Source organism: Glycine soja, chromosome 9 (genome assembly GCF_004193775.1).
Source record: "Glycine soja cultivar W05 chromosome 9, ASM419377v2, whole genome shotgun sequence".
NCBI lineage: Eukaryota > Viridiplantae > Streptophyta > Magnoliopsida > Fabales > Fabaceae > Glycine > Glycine soja.
This window is the reverse complement of record NC_041010.1, coordinates 21,163,915-21,190,122: the sequence shown is the minus strand read 5'-3', so window position 1 is coordinate 21,190,122 and position 26,208 is coordinate 21,163,915. Positions and strand designations below refer to the sequence as shown.

Here is a 26,208-nt window from a genome sequence, read left to right as displayed (position 1 = left end):
CATACTCAATTACATGACACTTATAATATTGGTTTGGTGGGGAAGGAAAAAATCATTTGTTAAAATTCTTACTAACAAAACTAACATCAGATGATAAGAAAATGACGCTTATAAATAAAAGAATTAGCATTTGACATTGTTTTGTATCTCTTGGCCTCGCAAATTGAGCCATTAAACTGTAGAAAGAAAAAAAGAGAGAAATTAAACATGTGTAGAAGAAATATAGGAGTCTTACATTTAATAAAGCAAAATTAAATAAAATTTTAATTGAAGAACTAAATTTCTATATCTGGTACATGACACTTAATTCATGCGTACATTTAAGAAAGAATTATAAAAAAATTCAAGAAACGGAAGAAAAAACAATCAGTAAATGAAAACCATAAGTAAAAAAAAAAGATGAGATGAAAAAAATAGCAATCTTATTCATTCTCCATAAAGTTTTGATCTTTGTAATGTTCTCTATTTTCTGAATAAATGCCCACCAATGACCTCAAGAATAATTTCAAGCCAAAACAAAAAACAAAAAATCAACTTTAAGAACATAAAAAAAAACCTTAAGTGGGCAATTTCAAATGGAAATTAACTTACCTTGATTAAGTTAGGCAAATTATGATGACATTCAAAATACCTTGGGTTAAACAAATTATTGGTATACATTAAAGTCAAGAATTTCAGCACCTTTTAAATATTCTAGAATCCTATTACAGAAAAACAGCATAAACAACCAATACAAACAAATAAGATGAAAATAAAAAAGAATAATATAACTTAAGACTTTGTGTAAAAAGTCCACCATTAGTGAGAGTGTGTAAAATTTAGAAAAAAGGTTTCCCAAAAATAAGTGGAGAAAAAATAGAAGATTTTTTTTAAAAAAAAATTGTGTAGTTGTTTTTATTTATTAAGGGCATAATCATCTTGCAAAAATAAAGACCAAAAAGTGATTAGCACCATCAATATTTCCTTTATATATATATATATATATAAATGCACCGACTTTGTTTGTGTTTGTTTTGGTTCCTCTTGGATTTGCATTTCATACGACATATCATGGGTTGGATAGCATATGAAGAGAAGACAAACAAAATAGATGTTAGTATAAAATTTATTTATTTTTTTCTAGAATCACATGCACTGACCCAACTGGTTGTTTCAGCCAGAAATAAATTAAAAATAAGACAACAAAAATAAAGGCCAGAGAATTTCTATGGAATATCTATATGGATCACAGGCAGAGATATATTTTGCATTTTATTTCACTATTGGGGGTTGCATGAGTAGCATTATGCAATTTCTACATCAAAGAACCACTTTGTTGTGAAACTAAGAATGAAATACAAGGTTTTGTAAGAATTTTTGTCAGGCTTCAACCCATATTCACATTCTACCCTCTGTAGAAAAACCAAAAGGAGTTTTCAGTGAGAAAGAAACAGAAGCTGTCCATGGCTGCTGAGAGGAACAAGAATTTGATTCATCAACATGATTAAGCTGGGACAAAATTTCACTTCCCATTTCCTAGCTTTCATACTCTGGACTTGAATCTCCCAAGATAGACGGTGCTGCATCCAACCTCGTTAAAACTTCAGGAATCCCGGCCGTGTTCCTTATTATCTGTGCATCAAAACCAGAATAAATATTCGGATATAACAATGTTTTGATTCAATTATTTGTAGATAAAAATAGTATTGTATATGAATACCCTTTTTTTATTTGTAGGAATTGATTGCGGTACCAAAAAGTTTACAACACTCTACACCTTACTCAACCAACTGAGTTAGACCCCCTTAATATATATGGCTACCCTTTAATTGACCTCACAAGGAACAACTAATATAAAAAAACTTCATACCCCATTGTCCAGAGGCTCTTCGCTATGCGAAGGTATGGGGGAGGGATAATGTACGCAGCCTTACCCTTGCATATGCAAAGAGACTGTTTCCGGATTCGAACCCATGACCAACAAGTCACCAAGGCACAACTTTACCGCTGCACCAACAACTAATATAAAAACTAAAAAAGAAAAGTAGAGAACAGCAGTTGAATCCTAATCATAGAACCACCCCTTGAGAGCCGACATCCTATCAACTACATTCTAGACGCTTCACTCAACCTTTTAAGTGAACTTTGTTGTAAGTAGCCCTTTCCAAAACACCGTCAACCAATTCTGATACCAATTGAAAAGCACCCAAATACTTGCTAAAAGCAAGTTGTAAAGGGAGGAGAATCAGGCCATTAAAATACCATGCATCTCATACTACTTGATGTGGGAGTTAGGACACCCCATAATACCCAATTCCCTATCACAGACACAGACACACTAGAAGAGCAACTTGAAAGTAACAAGCAATTTACATTAGTTCCTATCACTATAATTTAGAAACTTTCATCAATCTATAAAAATTAAGAGGATGCTGATGATAAGAATTATCTATGTCTAAAACAATTTTAGCAAGTGAAGTACGTATAAAAAGCACCAAAAAAAATTAATGCAACTAGCATATCATTTGATAATATAATATAATTAACATATTATCATTATTCAGGCCTTCCCTTCAAGACTGAATACACCCTGAGCCTCATTTGGCTCTCAGCTTTAATCATGCAAAATGTCAGTGAGGAAAAGCAACCCTGCCAGATATTGAAGATGTTCACAAGATGCCAGAAGCTCCTCAAGAGGCATTAAACAATTTAGCATGACTAAATAAGTACTACTTTCTTCCCTTTTTCTGGAAAATTAGTATGTGTTACTTTTCACCTAAAAGCATGAGACATGCTGCAAACAAAGGTCATAACTCACAACCCAGTATGATCAAAGGTTTAAAACACATTTTATTCTCTACCACGTGAATGTGTTACTATGCTCCAATTTGGCAGTGCAAGTAAAATATATCTACAATTCCAATCAGAAAAACTTAAGTTGCAGAAGACTTTATACACATACATATATAACAACTTTGACAATGTATATTTGGAACTTCTAATTCCAAAACTTCCCCATATCCCCATATTGTACTTATATCAGTAGTAGTATTACTCTTATATGTGTTTCTTAGTGTATGCATCAAAATTTGAGATTTCACATTAGCTCTGTGAGAATTGTCATCCACAAGGGCATACATGCATCAGTTTTATCTAAAACTTATTCCAGAAAATGAGAGTATGTTAAACTTACAAGTATCTCCTCATCGAGATAAGAAATCATGAAGAGTCTCTGAAAGCTTCCACCTTCGTACATAAGAAAATTTAGAGTGGTTTTCACAATGACATTTGAATAGAAGTGTAAATTGATTGTACACTTATATACACATATTGTAACCATAAGTCAAATACATAATTTCTTGCATATCCTATGTTTGTGCACATATATTTTATGAGTAAAATTAATAAATTATTAGATAATGTAACAGTGAACATCTACCAAGTACCAACATAAGACATCTCACACTTGTTCTCAGATATCTCTATCAATTTCAATCCAAGCCACAAGTACCTTTTTTTTCTCTTTTGGAAACAAGCAGCGTGTATCTTTTAACATATTGCTTTTCATAGAGATAAGGTATTTCCCAACCTATTGCTTCTATAGATTTCAGGTTTTCACTTTTCAGCATATTATACTGGCAGTGCAAAGTGAAATGAAACCAAAATTCAAAAGATTGTGCATTTCTACTATAATACTTCAGTCAGAGGACTTGTTGAGACGTGGAGTATAGAAAATTAGCAGTAGCTTACTTAGAGGAACTTTCAGCCCACTAGCAACAGGATCGCGTATAGGGGCAGGAAGTTGTTGTAAAGCATTAGCTGCCTGCCCAAGTGCCCCTTTAAGCTGTTCTGGTACTCTCTCTTCAATAATTGTTGGTGTCACGAAAACCCCTTCAACATACTCTTCTTTCATTCTAAGTGGCCCCTCCACAGATAATTTGGTTGAGAGAATGACTTTGTTTTCTATCTACATTTGATCAAAAAGTTAATAGTCAATAACACTAAGGGAGGGAGTAATAATGACACAAACACAATCTGCAAAGAAGACAATTTAAAATATGCCATATAAGGTGTACAATAATATGTTGTGTAGGTACTAGGTATTATCATAGCTTTTAAGAAAAATACCTACTAAACTTGAAATTTAAAAAATAAATGGATTCCTCAAACTAACTTACTTACTACTACTTAACACAAGGCGACACTCTTTCAAGTATGTCCAAAAGAGAAAGGACAATAATACAAGTTTCTGGATTAAAAGTGGAATATGGTAAACAGAAAAGGGCATTCTATTAAATAGACAGAACAAAGAAAGCAGTTTACTCTTCTATTGGCACGTCCATTATTATGTAAAATCAAGGTAATTTTCCATCCTTTTCTAAAATTATCCAGAAAAAAGTCCCAACTACTTTTCAATGTTTAATTGTTTCAATTAATCAAAAATTGAGGTTATAAGTGAAAGTTTATTTATAAAGAAAATATATTAAGAGAAAGTAAGATTGTGTAGCTAGTGTAACCAAGATTGTTTCTCCCAATTCCTCTTTTTTTTTTCTGGTGCTTTACTATTTTCCCACTTCCCATAAACAAACAAATTTATCCTTTAAATTATTAAGGACATTTAGTGCATGCCCCACTCGCTCAAGTAGAGACTAGGGTAAACTATATCAAATCCACTTGTATGGCTATCATTTTTTCCCAACTAGTATTTTAACCTACATTGAATATGATAAATTCTTTTAAATAAAGAAAAATCATAAGAAATAATTTTTTTTCATATATATGTAGTATTGTAGCATATAATAAATAATTTTTAATATTTATAATGAATATGTTTGAATACATAAATTATAATAATTTGGATTTATAATGAACAACTTAACTTGTGATATAAGGTTGTTTTTAACTATTAACAATTTCTTTTACAAAACTATTTAAATTCAATTTAGAGATAGAGAGAAAAGAGAGTAGATTGAAAGAGATAGATGGTTAAGAAGAGATCAAATATACATATAAAGACAAAAGGATGGTAGTTTAAGATGGTTGAGAGAATTATTTTTTTACTAGTTATGGGGCAGTGTGAGAAATGCATAGTCAAAGGAGAGAAGAGAAGAGAAGATATTGAAAATGTCTAATTGAGAGAGTAAAATATCACTCTCTAAGTTGTGTATTCCAATTTATAATATAGGAGTGAGTAGATCAATTGCTGCTAGGCTTACATCTATGTCATCAGAGAAATGATAGAAAACATTACAAAGAGGTAGTGATTTAGAGATATATAAGCCAATGATCTTCAACCAAGTTATTTTCACTAAATTGGAGTAAATGCTTAAAGTGTTTTTAGAGAGACATTACTTTGGCTTTCAGGGAGATGTATTGTTTCCTTCCTGGTCTTACAAACATTAATTACACAAGACCCCATAGTAGTATTTCAAAATTCAATCACATAAGTACCATTATTATGTTCAGTGCTATGGATGCTAGCAATAGTAGCGCTATAGTGCTGTCGCAAAGTGCTATGGATGCTAGCAATAGTAGCGCTATAGTGCTGTCGCAAAGTGCTATGGATGCTGGCAGTGGTTGCTACAAGAAACTCATAGCATAGCGTTTTGCATTGTGCAGATAGAATCCAAAATGGCAGTGGAATAGCACTCAAATCATGCAGCTATTCCCTGTTCACACCTCAGCCCCTCCATTTCCCAGCCAAACCTTGACAGATGACTCATATTTCAGCCAAACTCGCCGCATTTTGCCCAACTCACTCCTTTCCTGACCAAGGCCATTCGTTTTCTGGCAAATCTCACCTCCAACTCTATTTTGAAGTTCAAAAAACAGTGTAGATAACAGGGTGTTTCATAACTTGTGCAACTTAACTATAACATATCCAAGATATCTTTTTTTTCTCAGATGAACTTTGTTTTTCACATTTCATGGTTCATCACATTCCACTAATTTTTCTATTGCAGCCTTCAGTTTTTTTATTATAAATTCCATCATCTTCCTATGTTTCCCTTTAACTTCATTCCTATCTCCTCAGTCTTCATTTCTCACATTGTCAATTATAGCTTAAATTAATGGTGATTGGGTGTTAGACTATGAGATTTTTGGTATTAATTATGGATATATCTGTAATTTTGGATAATTTTATATTTTATTTTTAAGCATTTCTATGGGTATAGTATAAATTATGTATCTTGTATCTATAATTTTCAGTAGCATTATGGCTGCTCAGCAGCAGCACTATATGGTATTGATAGAAGCGATATATATTAACTAGATATTGTTCATCCACAAGCATCAAGAGGTGAAAACGCATGATTGCTATGATCCAAATACATAATTAGACAACCATGCTATGTTAAAGAAAAATTTGAGTTTTAGTTCAAAAATCTTCACCTAACAACTTAAGCTTTTAGGATAGTTGCTTCATAACATGGTATATTACCAAGTGGTCTAGAATTTTATCCTTGCTGTCGACATTCCTCTAGTGAAGAGTCGGAAGGTATGTGAGCCTATACATTGTTCACGTTTCAGGCCCAAAGGCCTCTTATGTGAGGGAGCATGTTAGGTATGTAATATAAAACCACTTATGTGGCTTCACCTACCAACTTAAGCTTTTCTAGATAGTTGGTTCACAACAATTGGAAAGGGTGAAAAGCATTAAACATAGAAAATTAGTAATGAAATTTGCAATGCTTCATGAATGCTAAATAAGATTTGTGCATGCATAAAAAAATGGCAAACTCAGAGGTATACCGAGTTTAATAATCTCATGTTCGCAGTAATCTTCGCATTTCCATCCTTAATAACAAAATCCATTTTTGACAAATTAGCCAAAGTTGAAGGAAAGATTCTGCACAGATATAAAGTACATAAGAGCATTGTTACTCACCAATGAGATCAACCCAAATTTAATTGCAAATATAAAAAACTTTATATTCTTTATAATTAAAAGGGGTCAATCTAAAGTCCCAAGAGGAGGCACAATAATTGACAAGATAAAAGCAAATGTTCAAAGAGAAAACTCACTCAAATATAAACCTAGCAGCAAACAAGCCTGGACTTCCAGAACCAAACCACTCAAAGTTCCATCGCCCCTCCAAGAAGGGTGACCTGTAGCATAAAATTGCATGAACATCTTATACAGAAGCATAGACAAGGGCACTCTCAGTAACTCACGTTGTGGGGCGAGGTGTTGGATTGAGCCTCTCAAGACCAGTTATCCTTTCATTCACATCAATCTTTTGCCATTCAGTAGTCTTCCCAGAGACCAAGGCCTCGAAACCCCCTGCATCTTTAAACTGACAGGATGTCTCCAGAGTAAGTATATTCTAGTCTAAGCTTGATGATTTGCAAAAACAACATTAGCAAATTACTCTCTTTTTTTGTATTTAAGTAAATCCTGTCATTGTTTGTTTCATTATTTGTTTGCAACTTTCTCTCTAGCAGTAGCAGGTAACTAGGTTCATTGGCATATGCTATTCACTGATACATCCTGTCTTGAAGCGGCGTAAAAGACCAACCATTTTTAAATTTTCAATATCATTTGTATTTGTATGAATTAGCATACATATATTAACATAAATAACATAAATAAGGGATTCATAAAAAATGAATGGATGATTAGAAACACCAAAATACACAAAGGATTGTAACGTATATTTTTTAAAATATCCAAAAGAAAATTTATATTTATACATATAATACAAAAAGAATACTAATTGGGGCTTTCCGTTGGTAGAAAAAATAAGGCCTCTTTGGTCACAAACATCAAGCATCAAGCCAGGAAAATAAGAAATAAAAAACAAACACTATCTTCTAGTTTTCCACTACTCCACATAGCACAGCAACATATTTTTTTTCTTTCTCTTAGCATAAGTAATTGTGAAACAAATATAAACCAGAAATTCGCTTAGCATAAGTAAATCACGAAACAAATATAAACCAGAAAAGCATTGGTTTTGGAATCAAAATGACATGAACGAAAATTTTCAACAAACCTAGGCCCCCTAATCCCAATACACACTAATCATGATGCCGATGCATGATATAACACCAAGCCAGTATCCACACATGTCGATAATTTTCATTCTCCCCAATTATTCCTCCAATGTCTTAAAAAACACTGTCTGCAACCTCAATTATAGCCACAACATCATGGTTTCCGGGTATCTACAAAGCATTTCTCTGCCATATTAAGAATCACAACAGAACCGCAACCGCAATTTAAAACCTCGTAACCACAGAATAAAGAACAAGAAAACTAACAAACATGAAAAGGGGGTAGCGTGGGGTCCAGACAGAGCCACACCCATTATCCAAAACAGTAGCAAGCTCGATTATTTACCAACAAAAACGCAAAACAAAGGGCCAAAACAAATGGGTAGGTCCCAGAAAACGCAAATGGGAAATAGAATCAACAGAAAGAGGCTCACAGCGAGAAGAAGCGATTCTTTGGCGGAAAGTCGTTCCATTTCTTTGGCATACGCAGCAGGAGCACCCTGAACGGCTTGCTGAACCATGGCTCTGCATCCCCATCTCTTATTTGAGCCAACTCTTTGGGGCGAAGAAAGTGTCAGCCAAGAACAATAAGAAGAAGAAGAAGAAGAAGAAGAGAATTTGGAAGAGGAAGAAGGGATGCATGTGGCGATTGGGGAAACACAAGCATGGGAAGAAGCTGAAGCAGCCATTGACATTGTTTGAAATGAAATGAGTGAATGAATGAATGAATGAATGGTGTGTCTCTTTAATTAAGAGTTTAAGACTAATGGTAGTGCTTCTTCAATTTGTCATCACTCAAGAATCGTGAGTTGAAAAAACAATAGTAAAATACTGATAAGCAACACGAATGGAATGGGCGAATCGCACCGGTTTTTTACTGGAAAGTTTTCGACTTTACCTTCCTTTGTCCTAATCCCGACCAAACGCCACGTTGGTTTCTGGTTTTGGTGTCTGGTCGACGATCGTCGCATAGATTAATGTATTTGTTTATTTAATAAAAGCATGTTAATGATGACTCGGAACATCTGCCGTTCAAATTATAAGATTATTTTAATTATTTCATGTCTTTTAATAAAAATAATTAATTCAATAAAAAAATAACTAATTTAGTAACAAATTATAAGTTTATTTCAATTGTTATTATTCTAAAATTATTATTTGTATCTTTCTATTCGCTTAATTGTTTCTTATTGATGTTTGAAGAAAAAATAATTAAGTAAGAATATATAGAAAAAAATAATTAATATATCTAGAAATTATAAGATCTTATAAAAAAAGGATAAATAAATTGATAAAAATAATCATAATTAATAACAAAGGGAAATATAATGCAATCCATATTGAATAAATGAGTTTTTTATCTTAATTTTGTGAATCTTACATCATGTAGAGGAATAGTTTGTTTAAATTTATTGGCTAAATGATACTTTTGTCTTTTTATATTTTTGTTATTTTTGTTTAATCATTTATGTTTTTTATTTCATTTTTTTTTCTTATTTGCATTAGCAAATATTAGTATTCTTTAAATTTTAAAATAATTAACTAAAAATAGTTATAGCTAAAAATTATCATTATCTTTAAAATGCATTCAATCACCTATTTTTTTAACCTTTGTCATCTTCCACAAACTCCATAACCACCACAATAGATCACTATAACCACCATCCAATAAAATCTACTAATATCTGCAACACTACAACCATCATCAACAAACAACTCAAATTCGCAACCTCAATTCATCAAACAACATCATCCCACCACCCCATAGTCACATCGCAACTCACTACCAACATAGATAAAAAAATTTGGGTGTTGAAAGTGATGAGAAGCATCAAATTTGATGTCACAATGGTAATTTTGGGTCTTCTTTCAGTTTTTAGCCGCCACTATTTAAAATTATTTAAGAATTTAAAAATTAATAGAACATGAACGTTTGCTAATGTAAACCAGAAGAAAAAATCAAAATGAAACTTTCAAAAACATAAAGGATCAAAGTGAAAACTTCAAAAACATAAAGGATCAAAGTGAAAACTTCAAAAACATAAAGGACCAAAATGAAACTTTTAAAATTTAATGTATCAAAGTAAAACAACACAAAACATAATGGATCAAAAATAACATTTACCAAATGTATTTGTTGAAAAAACACTTATTTTAATAAAATAAGCAGTTTTTCTATATTTTTAATGTGTTTGTCTAAACTTCTTCTACTTAATTTTTTTTTTGCTTATTTTAATAAGCAAATTCTATATGCTTACTAAAAAAAATTCTAAAAATCACTAATTTTAAAATTACTTTTTTTTTTTTGTCTTGAGTCAGAGACTACATATATCCTCCAACCCACTAGGTCATAGACTAATCTCGCTCAAAGTTTGATTCTCGTTGGTCGAAGAAAATTTAATACACAATGAGAATCAAACATGGGTTCTCTTACTAAATAAATCGTTCTCACTCATGTGAGCGCAACAAGACCATACACCACTATGTCAATCCTTTGGGTTAAATTACTTTTTTAACTTTAAGCAAATTGACCCAAATTTAAACAATCTACAAAAAAAATTACTTCAATGCTAAGATTGCTAAAGTTAATGCTTAACATAATTTTGTGTGTGTTATAATACTTGAAAAATATGTTAATTATGATATAATGTTGTTAAGCAATGGTTGCTTATATAAGTGTTGAAGGTGAAATTTTGCCCTTGCTTTTGTCAATAAACATAATTTCATACAAATTCGAGGAAGGAAACAATTCTTCCTTTGGAGACCCTTTATTCTCCCACTAGGTCCTTTACCATAGGCCAATGTGTTAAATTTTTATTATTCAGTTTGATCATCTAAAATTATATGATTAAAATGTGTAGAATTTCAAGTCAAAATATAATCTGCATTTAATGCATAATGGGAATTGAATTTTTACCACTAAGATTTAGATGGTTTAAATTCAAAGTGGAAGATTGTATTTTACTAGATGAAGCCTATTTGAATGGATGCATTGAAAGTTGTTTTTGTTTCAACTTCCAATAGAACTTATTTATTATAGTTGATGGCAAATTTCACTATAAATAAAGAAGATAATTAATGGAGAAGATACATCTGAAGAGAAAGTGTGTGAGAAAAGAGATTGAGAAACAAAGTCACTTTGTTGAAAGAAAAATGTATTTGTGTGAGAGTATTATCACTTCTTGTAACTATTGAGTGAGGTACTCTAGATAGTAGAATGATACATAATTTAGGGTGAGTTACAATCTTGTAATCTTTGTAGTGTTCTCACGATCTTTTGTGAGTGTGGGTAATTTTTCTAAGGGAGTGTTGATTACCCAACAAAATGCACCGGAAAATATTAATAATACACGTTAACACAAAAAATGTTTGCTATTGAAGCTAGTCGTTTATTGTTGACTAACAGCTAATTCAATAGACAACCATCAACTAATGTGGATCAACAGATTCTAACTTGTCCTAGTGCTAAAGATGATTGGAGACTAAAATAGTTATTTCTAATGGCTAACAACTAAAAGAATCATTTCTGACAATTAACAACTATTTCAGTTAGCTGACGGCTAACCGGCTAATTTCTGTCGGTGGACATCAGACGACTAATTTTTGTCGGCTAACACAAAAAAGTTGAATCAGTCCTATTTTGTGGAAGACCAAGTCTAAAGGAGTATTTGAATGTGGAAGATAGTTGCAAGAAATTTTTCCAAGGTCAAATGTATATAGATCCATGATTCCTAAAAAATAAGAGTTGTTGATGAAAAATAACAATGTTTTGGTTGCAATAGCTCTAGGAAATGTGGAGCCACACTTTCAATAGAAATAAGTAGCTTAGGAAGTTAAAATCATATAATCCATGATCTCCAAAAATCTAGGAGCATGGATAGTTATTAGGAAACAACTAACTTTTAGTCAAAAAATTGAAGTAAAAATATTTTGTGTTCAAAACAAGGAACCTACATTTGCATTTTTTTTGTTTTCATCTTAAAGACCTCTTTCCTTTGGTTCTAATTTATTACCCTTAAATAATGAATTAAGCTCATATAGGCATTTTGGATGATGCTATTGAAATAGCCTTTCTTGCTATATTTATGGTACCCCACCTATTTCATAAAGTATTTTCCTTGGTATAATGACAGCTACCCAATATTTGGGAGAATCTTTTCCTGAACCCATACATGTTTCAGTAGGTCTTACTGTAACCGATTTGTCTGGAAATATGTGTACCCATATTGGTCCACCTCAACGAATATTTAGTGACATTGCCCGTCGTCCCATGTCCTGTAAACATCTAACACTTGCTTAGAAAACTTTACAAATAGGACAAACTCAGATGTAAAAGAGGATCATGATCAAATCAATCAAATTACTCTTTTTCAGTCATTTATCTTTGGCTTAAATGTGTTCATCATACTTGAAAAATAGATCATTTTTAATTTACTACCTACAATTCACTTTTATTCATCTACGTTCCTGACATTTTTTTATGTTTCACTGTAGTACCTACCGTTACTCCCATTTTGTTAAGTGATGGCGTGATAGACAGAGTGCCACATCATCAAGCCTAATCACTAACACATGAGTTCCACATATTTTTTTATTATTTAAATTATTTAAAAATTTCAATTTTCCTTTTTCCCCTCCTCCAACGAAAAACAATCATGCGCCACCATCATCATCCCTAATCTTCCTCTACTCGTATCCTAAGACCCACCTCTTCCTCTCCCATCTAACAGTGTGATTTACGACCATTCTTCACTACTTCCTTCTTCCTCACTGTCGTGACAGCAACGACACTCCCCCCTCCGGCCATCAAGCAAGACCACCATACATTGGTTTCCATCTCTTTGCCTATAACTCATGAGTCACACATGGCAAATGGCAACCACCCATGCCTTACTCACCCACAACAATCCACCATCGAAAACAAAGAGTGAGTAATAAAAGCAACAAGAACCATCTTCACATGTGAAATCGAAAATAACAAGAAGAATCATCTTTAGATCTAAAATTGAAAACAACAAGAACCATCATCTTTAGATCTGAAATCGAAAATAAGAATCATCATCAAATCTGAAATTGAAAACAAAAGTTGAAGCTTGACAAGTGTGATCTTGTGAGATAAAATGTTGTCGTGGTGAGATAAAGTTGAAGCTTGACAAGCTTGATGTGGGTGGGGGTCGAAGACTAAGGTGGTTCAAAGATTATAGCGGTGTGGTGACTAGGTTGCAACAAAGGTTGGTGCACAGTGGTTATGGTTGGAGTTGGTGACATTTAATTTTAAACATCATTGTTTTTCAGTCGGAGAAGGAGAAGAAGGAGAATTGAATTTTTTTAAAAATAATTTCAATAATAAAAATAATGTGGTATTAATGTGTTAGTGATTATGTTTGATGATGTAGCACTCTTTTTGTAACATTATCACTTAACAAAATGAGACTAACGGTAGGTACTACAATGAAACATAAAAAAAAAGTCAGATAAGTAGATGAGCAAAAGTGAATTTTAGGCAATAAATTAAAAATGACTTATTTTTCAGATATGAAAAACATATTTAAGCCTTTATTTTTTTAATTTATCCTTTATTTACATCTTTGTCTTTACCATTTTTCAATTGTTTATAGTTTTCCTTTAATGCTTTCAGTCGTTATAGATTTCTTTTACCCTTTCTGTCATTTACAACTTTCTTTACCGTTTTTATTTATAATTTTAAGTCGTTTACAATTTTTCTTGCTACGACTAATGAGAATTTTGAAAATATTTGTTAAACATATATAAATAAATAAATGCTTTTATTGAGATTATAATAAGAAAAAATTAATAACAATAAGTGATTCACTTTTTATATAAAAAATTCTCAACTAATATTCTTAATAAAAGTTATTAAAATAAGATACATAATAATGGTAAGAATATTTGTCATCAATTAGTATAAAATTGGTTTATAATTAATCAATGATTTCAAATTCAAAGTCGTAAATATTCAATTACATTAAATATAATTCTGTTGAAGAATATTTGTCATCCTCCCAAAAAAAACTAAGATACATACAGGGAAAATGAATGGATTGTTAAAACTCCTTTTTGAAAATCATATTTTTATGCTTCCTCTATATTTTAGGGTCTATGAAGACGAATTAAGATGAGCTTACTTGTGTCCTTGTTAAATTCAAAATTTAACTAGAATCATTTAGTTGAACTCAAACTGAACGTAATTAATACTTGATATATTGGACAAGATTAAGTTAATCTTGTTTCTTAAAATTATATGTCAATCTTAATATAATGTATAATTAAATTACAAAATAAAAATGTATAGGTTACATTAAAATATATATATATATATATATATATATATATATATATATATATATATATATATATATATATTAATATTTAGGTTAAAATGTAATTTTTATCCCCTATTTTCTTAAATATGAAATTTTAGTTTCCTTATTTTTTTTAATTGAGACATTTTATCTCTCACTTTTTAAAAATTTGTAATTTTAGTCTTTCTTTTTTAATTGAGATATTTTATTTCTCACTTTAAATAAATTCACAAATTTAGCCCTTGTAACCAATTTCAAACATTCATCCTTGTACTTGGTAAACTTTCACTAACATGTGTTTATTTATTATCCATGTGACAATTTTTTTTAAAAATTATTTAATTGGTAATGAAGTTAATTTATTTAAAAAAAGAATTTAAAAAGGACATAGGCAAGTCTTAAATTGAAAAGAAGGACTAAAATTAAATTTTTTAAAAATGAAAGACAGAATGTCTCAATTAAAAAATGGAAGAAATAAAATCACGAGATATATATATATATATATATATATATATATATATATATATATATATATATATATATATATATATATATATATATACACACACACAATTGAGTGTTTTAGCATTTATGATTACTATTTTATCCCTATAATAACTATTACCTTGACAATCCACTTACTAATTTCTATTATCTTTGTTTTTTAAAAAAATGAAAAAACATTTTGGACACAAAATGCTTATTTCCCCTAGTAAATATAATATCATGTATAGAAATATTATCTATTACATTAAAAGTATTATATCAATATACAATTTATAAAAAAAATTATATTTTAAAAAGAATATAAAAAGATCATATTGAATTGAGATAAGCCAAAATATAACCCAAGTTCATCATCAAAATATATTGTTTCTAATTTATAAAATCTTAAACTGAACCAATTTAGTGAAACAGAACTGTTTCATACATACCCTACTCGTTTTTTTTAATGCATCATTTTGTTTTATAATTCAATTGAAATATATTAATTTTATAAAAGTTTTTATACCGTTATTTATTCCTAAAGTTTTATGTAATTAAAATTTATTACATTTTGTAACGATAATTTTTAAAAATTATTTCTAAATTGATTTATTTTGAATTCTGAGTATAAACTTAGGTTATATTAATATTTAATGCTTAAGCTTAGTATTGTAAAAAAATTACAATTATATTATATGACTATCAAACTCTTAATTTATATACACTATTAGCGTAGAGAGTTTTACATCAACTAAATAGAAAATATTATGGATATACTTTTTCCTTAATTATGTTTTTATTTATAATAAATACTTAATTTTTTATTTTTTAATAAATTTTTGTTATACATTGAGTTTATAATAAAATAAAATTTTTATTTTTAGTTCTTGATATTTTATTGTAATAGTTGATAAATTAATAAATTTTGTGTTAGTTCTGTGATAAATTAACAAAATGAAAAAATCTATTTAAAAAATAAATATAAAATTTATTAATTTATCAATAACTACAAAAGGGTCAAAGATTAAAAATAAAATTATTATTTTATTAGGACTCAATAAAATAATAATAATAATAAAAATAATAAAAAATAAATACAAAAATTAAATATTTATTATGGATAAAAAATATTTAAACCCTTATTTTTTAAATCTTTAGTCTCTTCCTTAAAGAATTAAATCTTTAGCCTGAGTATAATAAAATGCTAAAAACACATATACTTATTCAAAAAATAATAAAATGCTAAAAATACAAAATCAGATATGCAATTTAAAGTAAAATGGAGATGCGGGGGATCGAACCCCGTACCTCTCGCATGCAAAGCGAGCGCTCTACCATTTGAGCTACATCCCCTAGCCGTTATGTAACACTTTTAGTTACATAACAAAACTTTACTCGTCTTCCTTGTTTAGTAGACTTGGAAAGTCCTAAAATACCCTCTATTAGAAAATAAATTATAGGAGCATCTTTTCAGTGTCCAGTTTGATTAATTCTCCACTTTGTTTACAATAGGAAGAGCCGTTTCTGGATTATATTGTGTATACTTTGATGAATATTTAGTTTGAGATTTAGATGGAGCGATTCAGAACTTAGAATTATAAGATTGATTTAGTGGTAAATGGATATAAGGGAGGGATAAAAAGTTACGGGATTGATTTCTCCTACTAATAAAAAATTAATAATTAACAACTAATATTTATTGATAAAAATAAACATTTAAATCATAAACCTCTTTGTGCACTTACCATGCTCTATTAATATATCTTCTTGTTTGCTTATAAAAAACCATTCAGCTCTATTATTCTTGGTGTAAAATACTATGATTAAGGGTCACTTTGTTTAAACTTAAAATAAGTAATTTTAAAATATGTATTTATTTAAAAGTGCTTATTTAACAAGCAAATCAGATAGGGTCTGCTTCTCAAAATAAATAAATTTGATAGAGTTTCAATTATGAGTCTTTCTTTTATAGGTTTCAAGAGAAAGTTTTCAGTTTTATAAGAGAATTATGTGTGCATAATATTTGTACTTATTTTTCTATATATTGAAAGTTTTAAGAGGACTTAGAACAACTAGATATAGGTTCAGATGACACTCAATCAATAAAAATTCTTGTGTAATTTTCTTATTCTCTTAACTTTTAGTCTTAAATTCATCTTGGTATTCAAATTGATATCAAAGGATCATAAAACTTTGTTTTTACACATGTTCTAATCATAAAAGTTTTTTGGTTTGTAATGATCTTTTTTATATTATTTTTTGAGAAAATTTTGATTAAGTGAAAGAGGTTATTTTAATCTGATTAAAAAAAGAATTAATAAATATTTTGAAAGAATCTATTTAACTCCATTCTAGATTCTCGAGTGATCCAACACCTATAAACTACCCCAAAGGTCAATCTCTGGTGGGTGTTTGTCACCCCAAAGCGAGGGCTAGCGGAAGCGTGGTCCTACGATCAAAACTGACTCTGATACTATCTTAGAATTATAGTGTGAGAAGCCTAACTCAACCCCAAAAGCTAGCTCAAGGGATGAGGGTTGTCCCTCACTTATATATTCTAATGTGGGATTATTTTTAGCTGATGTGGGACTTAGATTATTTCCAACAATCATTTTACATTTCCCAACTATTTCTATTGAACACTTTTAATTTAACAATTTAGCTTTAAAAATTTTAGTTGATGACCTTCAACTTTCACTTGGGGTTAAGTTTTTCAACTCGTCTTGTCAAATCTAATATCTTCTAATATCTCTATATATAAATTATCTAAGCGGTTGAAATTACTGAAATCATCTTTCTAATTTTTTGACACTTGTCCATTTTGGGGGGTAAATTGGTCTTCAATCATTCCTCTCTTTTTGAATTTCAAAATCTGATCTTCTCTCTTCTATGCACTAACCTTACTTTTGCTTATGTTCTCCTTCTCCTTCTCATGTCTTCTCCTTCTCTCTCTATCTATTTCTCTTTCTCTCTTTTTGTGGTTCCGAGTGTGGTGCGAGATCTCATTTCATACCCTATTTTTGACCTCGACTCTGATCCCGTTTGAAGAAATAACCCGATTATCTTTCTTTTCTTCCTCTCTTTTGGTCAATGGGACACATCATTTATGGCATGCCTAGGTAGTGTTTTGAGGAGGGAAAATAAATATATGTCTTCTCCATCTCTTCTCCTTTACTTAAAAACCCTACTTACCTTCCCTTCCTTTTTTTCTAAAATGCACCCACGTCTCTCTCTCTCTCTCTCTCTTTCACTTTTCCTCAATCTTCTTTTTTCTCAATTACAAAAATGGATGAGGTAATAAGTTTTGTTTATTCAAGTTTCTTTTTTCCTGCATAGTTTTTTTTTTTTTTTAAATTATTGTTCTTCTATCATCTTAGGATTTTTGAAAGAATTATGAGAGAACAAGCGAACATGTTGAAAATTTTCTGCTGTGAAATTCATTCAAAACTAAGAAGATACTTATATGTGTTGCCATATGTATTGGTATATATATATTTTCTTTCTTTCAATCTTTAATTAAAGTTTCATTTTTGAAGGTGAATGTTAAGATAATAAAGATGAATGTGTAATTAAAAAGCTTCATTACACATCTGAGATTTTTACAGTGCACTTGAACAAGGTAGTGATTGTGATTGTTATGTTAGAACAAAGGAGCATAGCTGGAAATTTTCTACTGTGAAACTTTCTTTTAAATATAGAATCATTGTTATAGTTATATGCTTAAATTTAATTAGATGTGGGGGTATTGTTGTTTCTACGTGTGATTTTGTTTATCTTAATTCTAATTTAACAGATTTTGCTTCACAGGGGCCTTATAAGCTCCGTTTTAAAATTGGTTTTTCTCCTTAGCTTATTGCTTTCATGTTTCTTATATTAATGCTATCTTCATTTATATAAAACATAAAACATAAAATAAAATAACTAATCTTAAATAATGTAATTAGTTAGTCAACTAATCTAATTCAACGAGATATTTTGAGTTCTATAATTGGTAGCTAATAAATCTAACTAACCAAAACTGTTTGGTTAAGTTTGTTCAATGCTTCTCTTTTGGTACTTTATATATAGCAACAATGTCTCATTCAGTTGATAAAAGTAGAGAAAATAGTGAAGTGACGAAAAGATCTCGAATCTAAAAAGATACACAACACACAGACCTTACATTGACAACTAACAAAAAATATTTTCTTTTATTTTTTATAATAATAAAAATAATTGAAATATTTTATTTGTTATTCACTAAAAACACATGGACATGGAGTTAAAAAAGAGAAAAGAAGATTACAAAATTGTAGTATCGCCGTTCCAGGAAAAAAATTGAATTCAATTTGAAACACCTCATTATAGTTCCAATTTCGAAAGAATCTCAATTGAACATGGTGTTTCCGATTTCAAAACACTCACAAGAATCGTTAATAAAAGTTAGATTTCCTAATTTCTTCCTTTTCTTATTATTAGATCTTTGATTTTGGATCCACACAATTATCATGGACAGCATAATGAGCAAGCTCTACAATCTCGACGTGTACCCTAAAATCAATGGGGATTTCTTCAACCGCTCGCTCTATGGCGGTGTCATCACACTCGCTTCCTCCATTCTCATGTTATTGCTCTTCTACTCCGAGCTTCGTACGACACCTCTTCCACCTCTTCTACTCCTGATCCCAATGTCATCTATGTTTTGATTTGACCATGTTTATAAATTTACAACAATGTCGAAATAACATTTGTAAATTTTTGTAAATTGCACACTTATTTTGTTCTCAAACTTTTGCGACACACTATGTCTTTAATAATATGATTTTGTTATTTTCCTTTTGGTATATAATATCTACTTTTCTTTTGCATCATCATCAAATTTAATTTATACGTACCGATGATTCATTTTTTTATCTTATATTACTTTTTAGCTCATTCATTTGCTTTTCAATTTAAGAAATACAATATTGTATAATAGTATAAATATATAGTCCACACCTGTATTGTTATTTATATTTTTCAGTGTCACTTGCTAGTTAAGCATAATAGTTAGTAGTGGATAGGGGAGCAGCCACCCCTAAAAAACTCTATAGCAAGATACAACCGATTTCACTTATCTTTACTTAGCTTCAACCCTTCAAGATATATTTCTTTATCACTAGATGTTTAACTTTTATAAAAAATTGTGATTGAGATTGAGACAATTTGAATGCAGAGGCCAATTCAATTTGATGAATACTTTATTTTTTATTTCTCTTTCTTTGACCAAGTTTGTCGTTGAGTTTTTTTATTAATGCTAAATTGAAATTGGTACTCCACAAGGTTTTTCTGTTTACTCCACAAGTTTGACGTTGAGTTTTTTATTCTGAATTTGTGTTTCTGTTAACTTCTCAAAGAATATATGCTAAGCTTAAAGATTAATACAATAGTGCCTGTGAACTATTATTTGCTAAGATTTATTCAATGTTGGTACTGGCTATGGTTGCTATTGTCAAATTGAAATTTGTACTCTATAAGGTTTTTGTTTTTTTTTTATTTGGTATATATTGACTATGTTTTCAATTTCTCTGTCTTTAACATCTCAAATTCTAAATTGGGATGCTCTTTCTTTGTTATTCATGGATCTAATTAAAGGCTATGGCACACAAGTTTGATCTAATCAAAGAAATAGATGGGAAAAGGGAAACATTGAAGCTAGCTATATGAGTAACCGATCTTTGGTTTGTGCAACACTAGGATAACCCAAGGCATTTTGAAATGATAATTATGGATGGAAAGGTATTTATATCATGCATAATTTATTTGTTGTAAGATGGCAGAATTGTTAATGTAATGAATATTTCTTTTTTTTTTGTTCTCTATTATATAAGGTGACAAAATTGAGGTTGTGGGAAGAAAAGATGAGCTGTTGTCATGGGAGGCAAAGTTGAAACAGGGAACTACTTATATCATGTATAATTTCAAGGTTGTTTCTAACAATAGATAATACAAAAGTAACGACCATCCATTCAAACTACATTTCACAGGAGCAACAATTGTAATAGAGCAACCTCTTGCAGATATCCCTGTTAATGTGTATCGATTTAAGAGTTTCTCGTAGATACTTAGTGAAAATTATCAGAGTGATGTGTTAGTAGGTAATTTTTTAATAACTTTGCATTTTCAGTTGTTTTCATTTTACAAATAACCCATCAAATAACATCATGTACTTTTATAAATAGATGTAATAGGTGGTGTAGACCAAATTACTCAGTGGGCACTACAAGCTGAGAAAAAGAAAGTTGTGTTTAATCTCAAAGATTTGAGGTCATTTTTTATATTAAATCAAACTTCATTAATTTTATATTTTGTTAACATGACAAATGTTTACATTCCAATTATTGTATTTACAAGTACAATATAGTGGCAAGGTTGTTTCCTGTACTCTTAGGTCAGACCATGTTGTAGAGTTTGCTTAATATTATGATAATCAAAGGACAAGTGGCGAATCAATGATTATTTTATTGACAAATGCAAAGATCAAGAAAACTTCAGGTACCCAATCATACACTACCTATTTTCTTATTACTATGGTATATCATATACTTGGATAATGCCTGATTCTGTCATTTATTGTTATGACAGACACTTATCCTTTATCGATATCAAATTCTTGGTATTCTTCCAAGCTGCTGATCAATGAAGTTGTACCTGGAATTGAAGACTTCAAAACTAAGTTCCAAGGGTAAACTTATATTCATTTCAATTAGGTCTCTATATAACTAAAAATATTTTGTATAATCTAATTTTCAAAACTTTTTTCATGGTAAAATGAGTTCAACTGAATTCTCTGAGAGCCAACCTTTTAGCCAATTTTCAGGAAGCTCCCAATATACAGAACAAGACAAATTTCTATTTAATGTGTCGATCAAGAGTATTTCTGAGATTAAAAAGTTTAAAGAGGTTTACTTTAACTGTTGTCTAAAGCAATTTGAAATTTTGTGGCTTTTTCTTGTGTTCATTTATGGTTTTTGTTAAAGCTCTTCAACAAGGACATTACTTGTGTCACTATTGGGACAACGTACGGGAAAGATTATTGTTGTGAAGGAAGGTTGGTATTATCAGGGATGTAGGCAATGCAACAAAAAAAATGATGTTGATGGACCATTCAAATGCCACTGTGGAGCATACCATGAAAAGATCTATTGCAAGGTTGTACCATTATTTTTTCGTAATGTTTTTGGCTTAACCTTTTTATAATTTCATTATATCTATTGTGCTAATAGGTACAAATTGAATATTTAGGTACTTTATGGACAAGACACTCCAAATATCATTTTTTGGGATTGTGAATTTACTGAAATCTTCAGCCAATCAGCTCAAGAACTAAGGGATTTAATGATTCAAGTAATTACATGCTCATTTATATAGTGGTCATTTATTTTTAAAATTTACTTATATTTGAAACAAATTTACTTATAGTGTGTCACTGTGTTTTTAGGCTGGAGAAGATCATCCCAATATATATTCGGAACAGCTAGATGCATTGCTTGGTTATACTGCAGCCTTTAGGTTGAAATATCAATCTTGTTTCAGATGTGTATATGCGAGCAAGTTGTCTACTAATCCAATATTGGTATTGTCCATGCAACCATTAATACATCATACCTATGGGATCATTGTAAAGTGTTAACTCTAATAAAAAATATGTGTTTGTTCAACAACTTGGACAACTCTGCATTGCATCTGAACTTAATTAGTTTGCATAATGAATACAAAACATTGGAAATAGTCAAATATCACAATCAACTTCCATTGATATTCCAGAAGAGATTTTTATTACTAATTTCGATGATTCCATCATTGATATTGTTCAAAGCACATGTCCTTATTTGAAGGATCAATGGACAGTTCTTACAATCAAGAGTTATCCTAACAACAACCATTGAAATTGTTGACCAAATTAATAACTATGTGTTGTCACTACTATCAGGTATTACTTTGAATTCCTTGATTGATTATAGAATATTAATTAACTCTAAATTGTTCTTTCAATTGAATGAATAACTAACTTTTATTGGTTTCATTTCAATTTAGGTGATTTGAAATATTATTTTTAGGTTATTTTAACTTTCTTTTCAGTTTTTATTCACAATTACTTCCATTAAACAAAACCCATGCTAAGGATGTAGTAGCCATTAACGTCCATTAATATAACTGTGTATTAAATGACTACTTTTTCCTTACAATTAAAAAGTTTTGAATATAATCTTTATGAGATGTTACCTTCATATTAACTAAAAGGCTTGAGAATTTTATTAAGCATAAATTAAAAGTAATTAGACCGATGAAGATATTTCAAATTGATTCTAAATTAATCTCAATATTTTTCAATGTATTTTTTTATACTATTTTATTATGTTATAAATGATTTTTTTCTCATATAATCTATTATTCACTTTTAAATTAATTATTTTTACACAATTTTTTTTTCAAACATGCATACTCAACCAACTAGTATAGACTAAATCAAGTTGAGAAACGTAACTCTAATCTATACTACAATTACGTAGTAGTAGCAGCAGTAGTAGGTTGATTAAAGATCAAACGAATTTGTACGTTGCAAACAGTGAAACAGTTGGAAAAGGCATGTCAGAAAGAAACAATGAAGGAGCCAAACCAAGTTGAGATTTTTGTATTGTTGCTCTCAGCAAATCACATGCTCTGCACGATGCACAAGCCCAACCGATTAAGCACAAATCGTCATCATTATTGTAATAAAACACCTAAGCTAATTAAGCCCAATTAACTCACTCCCAACGGCTCTATTTTCTTCCCTCCCTCATTATTCACCCCACAAATCACAATCATTTCGTTCCCTCCAGCAACGGTCCAATTTCAACTTCAACAACAATTCACACCTCATAATACAATCCACCAAAGTCTAAAAAGTTCACAATCATATTAAAACAACATAACACTATATATATTATATATGCTACATTTAACATTATTACATTACATTACCATTCTAATTCTCATTTCATTTAGCTTGTAGCAATGGATATTGCCACCACAGGGGTTCAGCATGTGACCAAGAAAAGTTCCGATGAACTTCTGAGGAAGTTTGCTGAAGTGGGTGATTCTAACAATGCCCCAAAGAAGAAGAAAACAAAGAGGACGGCGGAAGACGGTAGCGGCACTGCCGTGGTGGAACGGCGGTCGCTTCTTCTGAGGGCTCACCTCAGGGCAAGGGATCTCACTCATTTCAGAACCAAGTCTCTGTTGGGAACAATTGAGAAGGTAAGGCTCCTTCAATAGGCTACTTATAAATATGAGAATATGGCATGTTTTCTGTTTCGATATTTTTAGCGATTTTGGTTTATAGTTTTCGGTCTTGTTCTGCCTGGATTTGCAGCAATTTATTTTCTTCTCTACAATTTAATAAGAAATAGAGAAAAACAAAATAATCATGTTAAAAATGACTGTGAAGGTGATTACTATATATTTAATAAATATAGGATGCATGATTAGAAAATATGTTGTTGTTTGAGGATATATTGTCCCTTCAGAAAAAAAGAAGAAGAAGGAAATCCCACCCCCCTCTCTGTTATTAACCTACACGCAAAAGTTAGAGTTCCGAATATAGGCTAGGGGAGATAAATTTTTTTTAATAATTTTTAAAATAAAATAAAAAATAATAACCATTGTTAGTCACTATTATTTTAATTAATTATTTTAAAATTTAAATAATAACATAACACTAACATTTTAAACAGAAATAAACAGAAAATTTAAAGAAAGAATCAAAACAATATATATATTTTAAAAACATAAAAGATTAAAATAAAACTTTTAAAATTAAATATACTAAAATGAAAAAAAAAACTCACACATAATAGATTAAAAGTATCATTTAACCTTTAAAAATTCATTGTGTTTATGGATATAAAAGAATGGAACACCACCTTGATTAGTAAATAAAATTACTATAATGCAAAGATGAATAATTAATAAAATAACTATTGTAAAATAAAAGAGGAAAAATAACTTTACAATTTTGAAATCCTTTCTTAATCAGTTGAATTGCTTGATTTTACAACATAAGAACATTGTACACGTAACATTAAATGTGTACATCTTATTTTGACTACAAATAGAGTCACTCGCAATTGCAGAAAACTAAAATGTGTATGTTTATGTCCGCAGAAATCGCATAAAATCTAATTTGAATGATTACAACAGCAACTACATTAATGGATGAAATTAGCTAAAAAGATAAATATAATAAGAACTAAAGTAAATTCTTGTGCCCACAGATGTTTTTTTATATATAAAAAAAAAAGACTCTAAAACTCGTCTAGAAAAATTGTTGAAGCGTCTCAATCGTGAAGAAGAAAAATGCAAGGTTCAATCAATCAATTTCCTTGCATAATTGTGTTCAAGTCTCTAACGTCTTAATACCTTTGCATAACTTGTCTTTTTCATTGCTTCTTGCAGACATGGCGTAGAACCATAGAAGGGGCTTCTAGAGCTTTCATTGAGAGGCACTATCATCGTCATAAGCGTTTGATCAATGATATAGTTTAGAATCTTGGACGGTGCTTAGTCCATGAAAGATTTACAAGCTCTTTAAGAACATGTCAATTCCTTTATCTAAAGGAGAAAATCAAAGCTCACCTCAATATATATTGTCCCAACAAGTTCAAGTCAATTGATGTTGTCATTTCATCTTCAAAAATTTATAATTTTGCATCCCTTGTAATACATTGCTTTTACATTTTCCCATTTATGGTGAAAAAACCATTAAAGGACTACTACCCATGAAAAGGAAGAATGGGAGTGGTGTAAAAAGTAGGTAAGAGACAATCTTATATACTGGATTGGTTCATTCATTGATTATTTTAAATAATCTAAGCACAAACTCCCTCTCTCTCTCTATATATGATTTAATCATAAATTATGTTGTTACTATTTTTTATAATAATTATATATCTTAAAAGGTATATCAAATGATTTCTAATTGATCGATATTAAATTCTATTATTTTATTTCGGTTATATCAATAAAATATTAAGTTTTTTCAGTACCCGAGAAAGCAAAGTATAAGAAGAAAAATATTTTTTAAGAATAGTAACAATTAGAAGTCTTCATTACTATAACTAGATTTTAACTCGTGCGAGAGGTAAATAATTTGTTTGTGTAGTTACATGATTTTGTATTAGATAATATAATTTTATAAAAAAAACATTCAATTCTTTTTATTAAATTATTTGTAATTCAATTTAATAAAATAAGTAAAATTCACAAAAAAAATTCAATTTAATAATAAAAAAAGATAACATGTGTTCCGGTTAAGAAAATAATTATTTTTGTTGTAAAAAGTTGTAAATGTATATAGATCGTTGGAATGAATACTTGATTCTTTAATTATTATTCACATCTGTCAACCACCCTATCAAAG

The 26,208-nt window shown here is 30.0% G+C and overlaps 2 protein-coding genes and 1 non-coding gene across 4 annotated transcripts; 1 reads left to right on the top strand and 2 right to left on the bottom strand.

The window, feature by feature from the left end:
- Positions 1–1,219: 1,219 nt before the first annotated feature.
- LOC114367924 (probable plastid-lipid-associated protein 13, chloroplastic) lies at positions 1,220–8,924 on the bottom strand. Of its 2 annotated transcripts, XM_028325185.1 has the most exons (7): positions 8,412–8,920; positions 7,156–7,277; positions 7,006–7,089; positions 6,733–6,829; positions 3,730–3,946; positions 3,173–3,225; positions 1,220–1,611 (listed from the first exon to the last, which is right to left on the bottom strand). In XM_028325185.1, the coding sequence occupies exons 1-7, from the start codon at positions 8,670–8,672 to the stop codon at positions 1,516–1,518; spliced, it is 930 nt and encodes a 309-aa protein (XP_028180986.1). In that variant the 5' UTR covers positions 8,673–8,920; the 3' UTR covers positions 1,220–1,515. The 2 variants fall into 2 exon arrangements, with proteins under 2 accessions (XP_028180986.1, XP_028180987.1); XM_028325186.1 differs by lacking the exon at positions 3,173–3,225 and having other exon boundaries at positions 8,412–8,924.
- A 7,142-nt stretch (positions 8,925–16,066) lies between these two features.
- On the bottom strand, positions 16,067–16,139 carry TRNAA-UGC. Its single transcript has one exon. It is a non-coding gene; the product is annotated as a tRNA-Ala (tRNA).
- A 7,521-nt stretch (positions 16,140–23,660) lies between these two features.
- LOC114367481 lies at positions 23,661–25,668 on the top strand. The gene is made up of 2 exons (XM_028324670.1): positions 23,661–24,047; positions 25,245–25,668. The coding sequence occupies exons 1-2, from the start codon at positions 23,805–23,807 to the stop codon at positions 25,332–25,334; spliced, it is 333 nt and encodes a 110-aa protein (XP_028180471.1). The 5' UTR covers positions 23,661–23,804; the 3' UTR covers positions 25,335–25,668.
- The last annotated feature ends 540 nt before the right edge of the window (positions 25,669–26,208 follow it).

Excerpts from the sequence above, each read along its gene's own strand:
- LOC114367481 (XM_028324670.1), top strand. The coding sequence starts at position 23,805 with ATGGATATTGCCACCACAGGGGTTCAGCATGTGACCAAGAAAAGTTCC. Across the intron at positions 24,048-25,244 it reads TGTTGGGAACAATTGAGAAG|ACATGGCGTAGAACCATAGA; the intron begins GTAAGGCTCCTT and ends TGCTTCTTGCAG.
- LOC114367924 (XM_028325185.1), bottom strand. The coding sequence starts at position 8,672 with ATGTCAATGGCTGCTTCAGCTTCTTCCCATGCTTGTGTTTCCCCAATC. Across the intron at positions 7,278-8,411 it reads AAGAATCGCTTCTTCTCGCT|TTTAAAGATGCAGGGGGTTT; the intron begins GTGAGCCTCTTT and ends ACATCCTGTCAG. Across the intron at positions 3,947-6,732 it reads ACATGAGATTATTAAACTCG|ATAGAAAACAAAGTCATTCT; the intron begins GTATACCTCTGA and ends GATCAAATGTAG.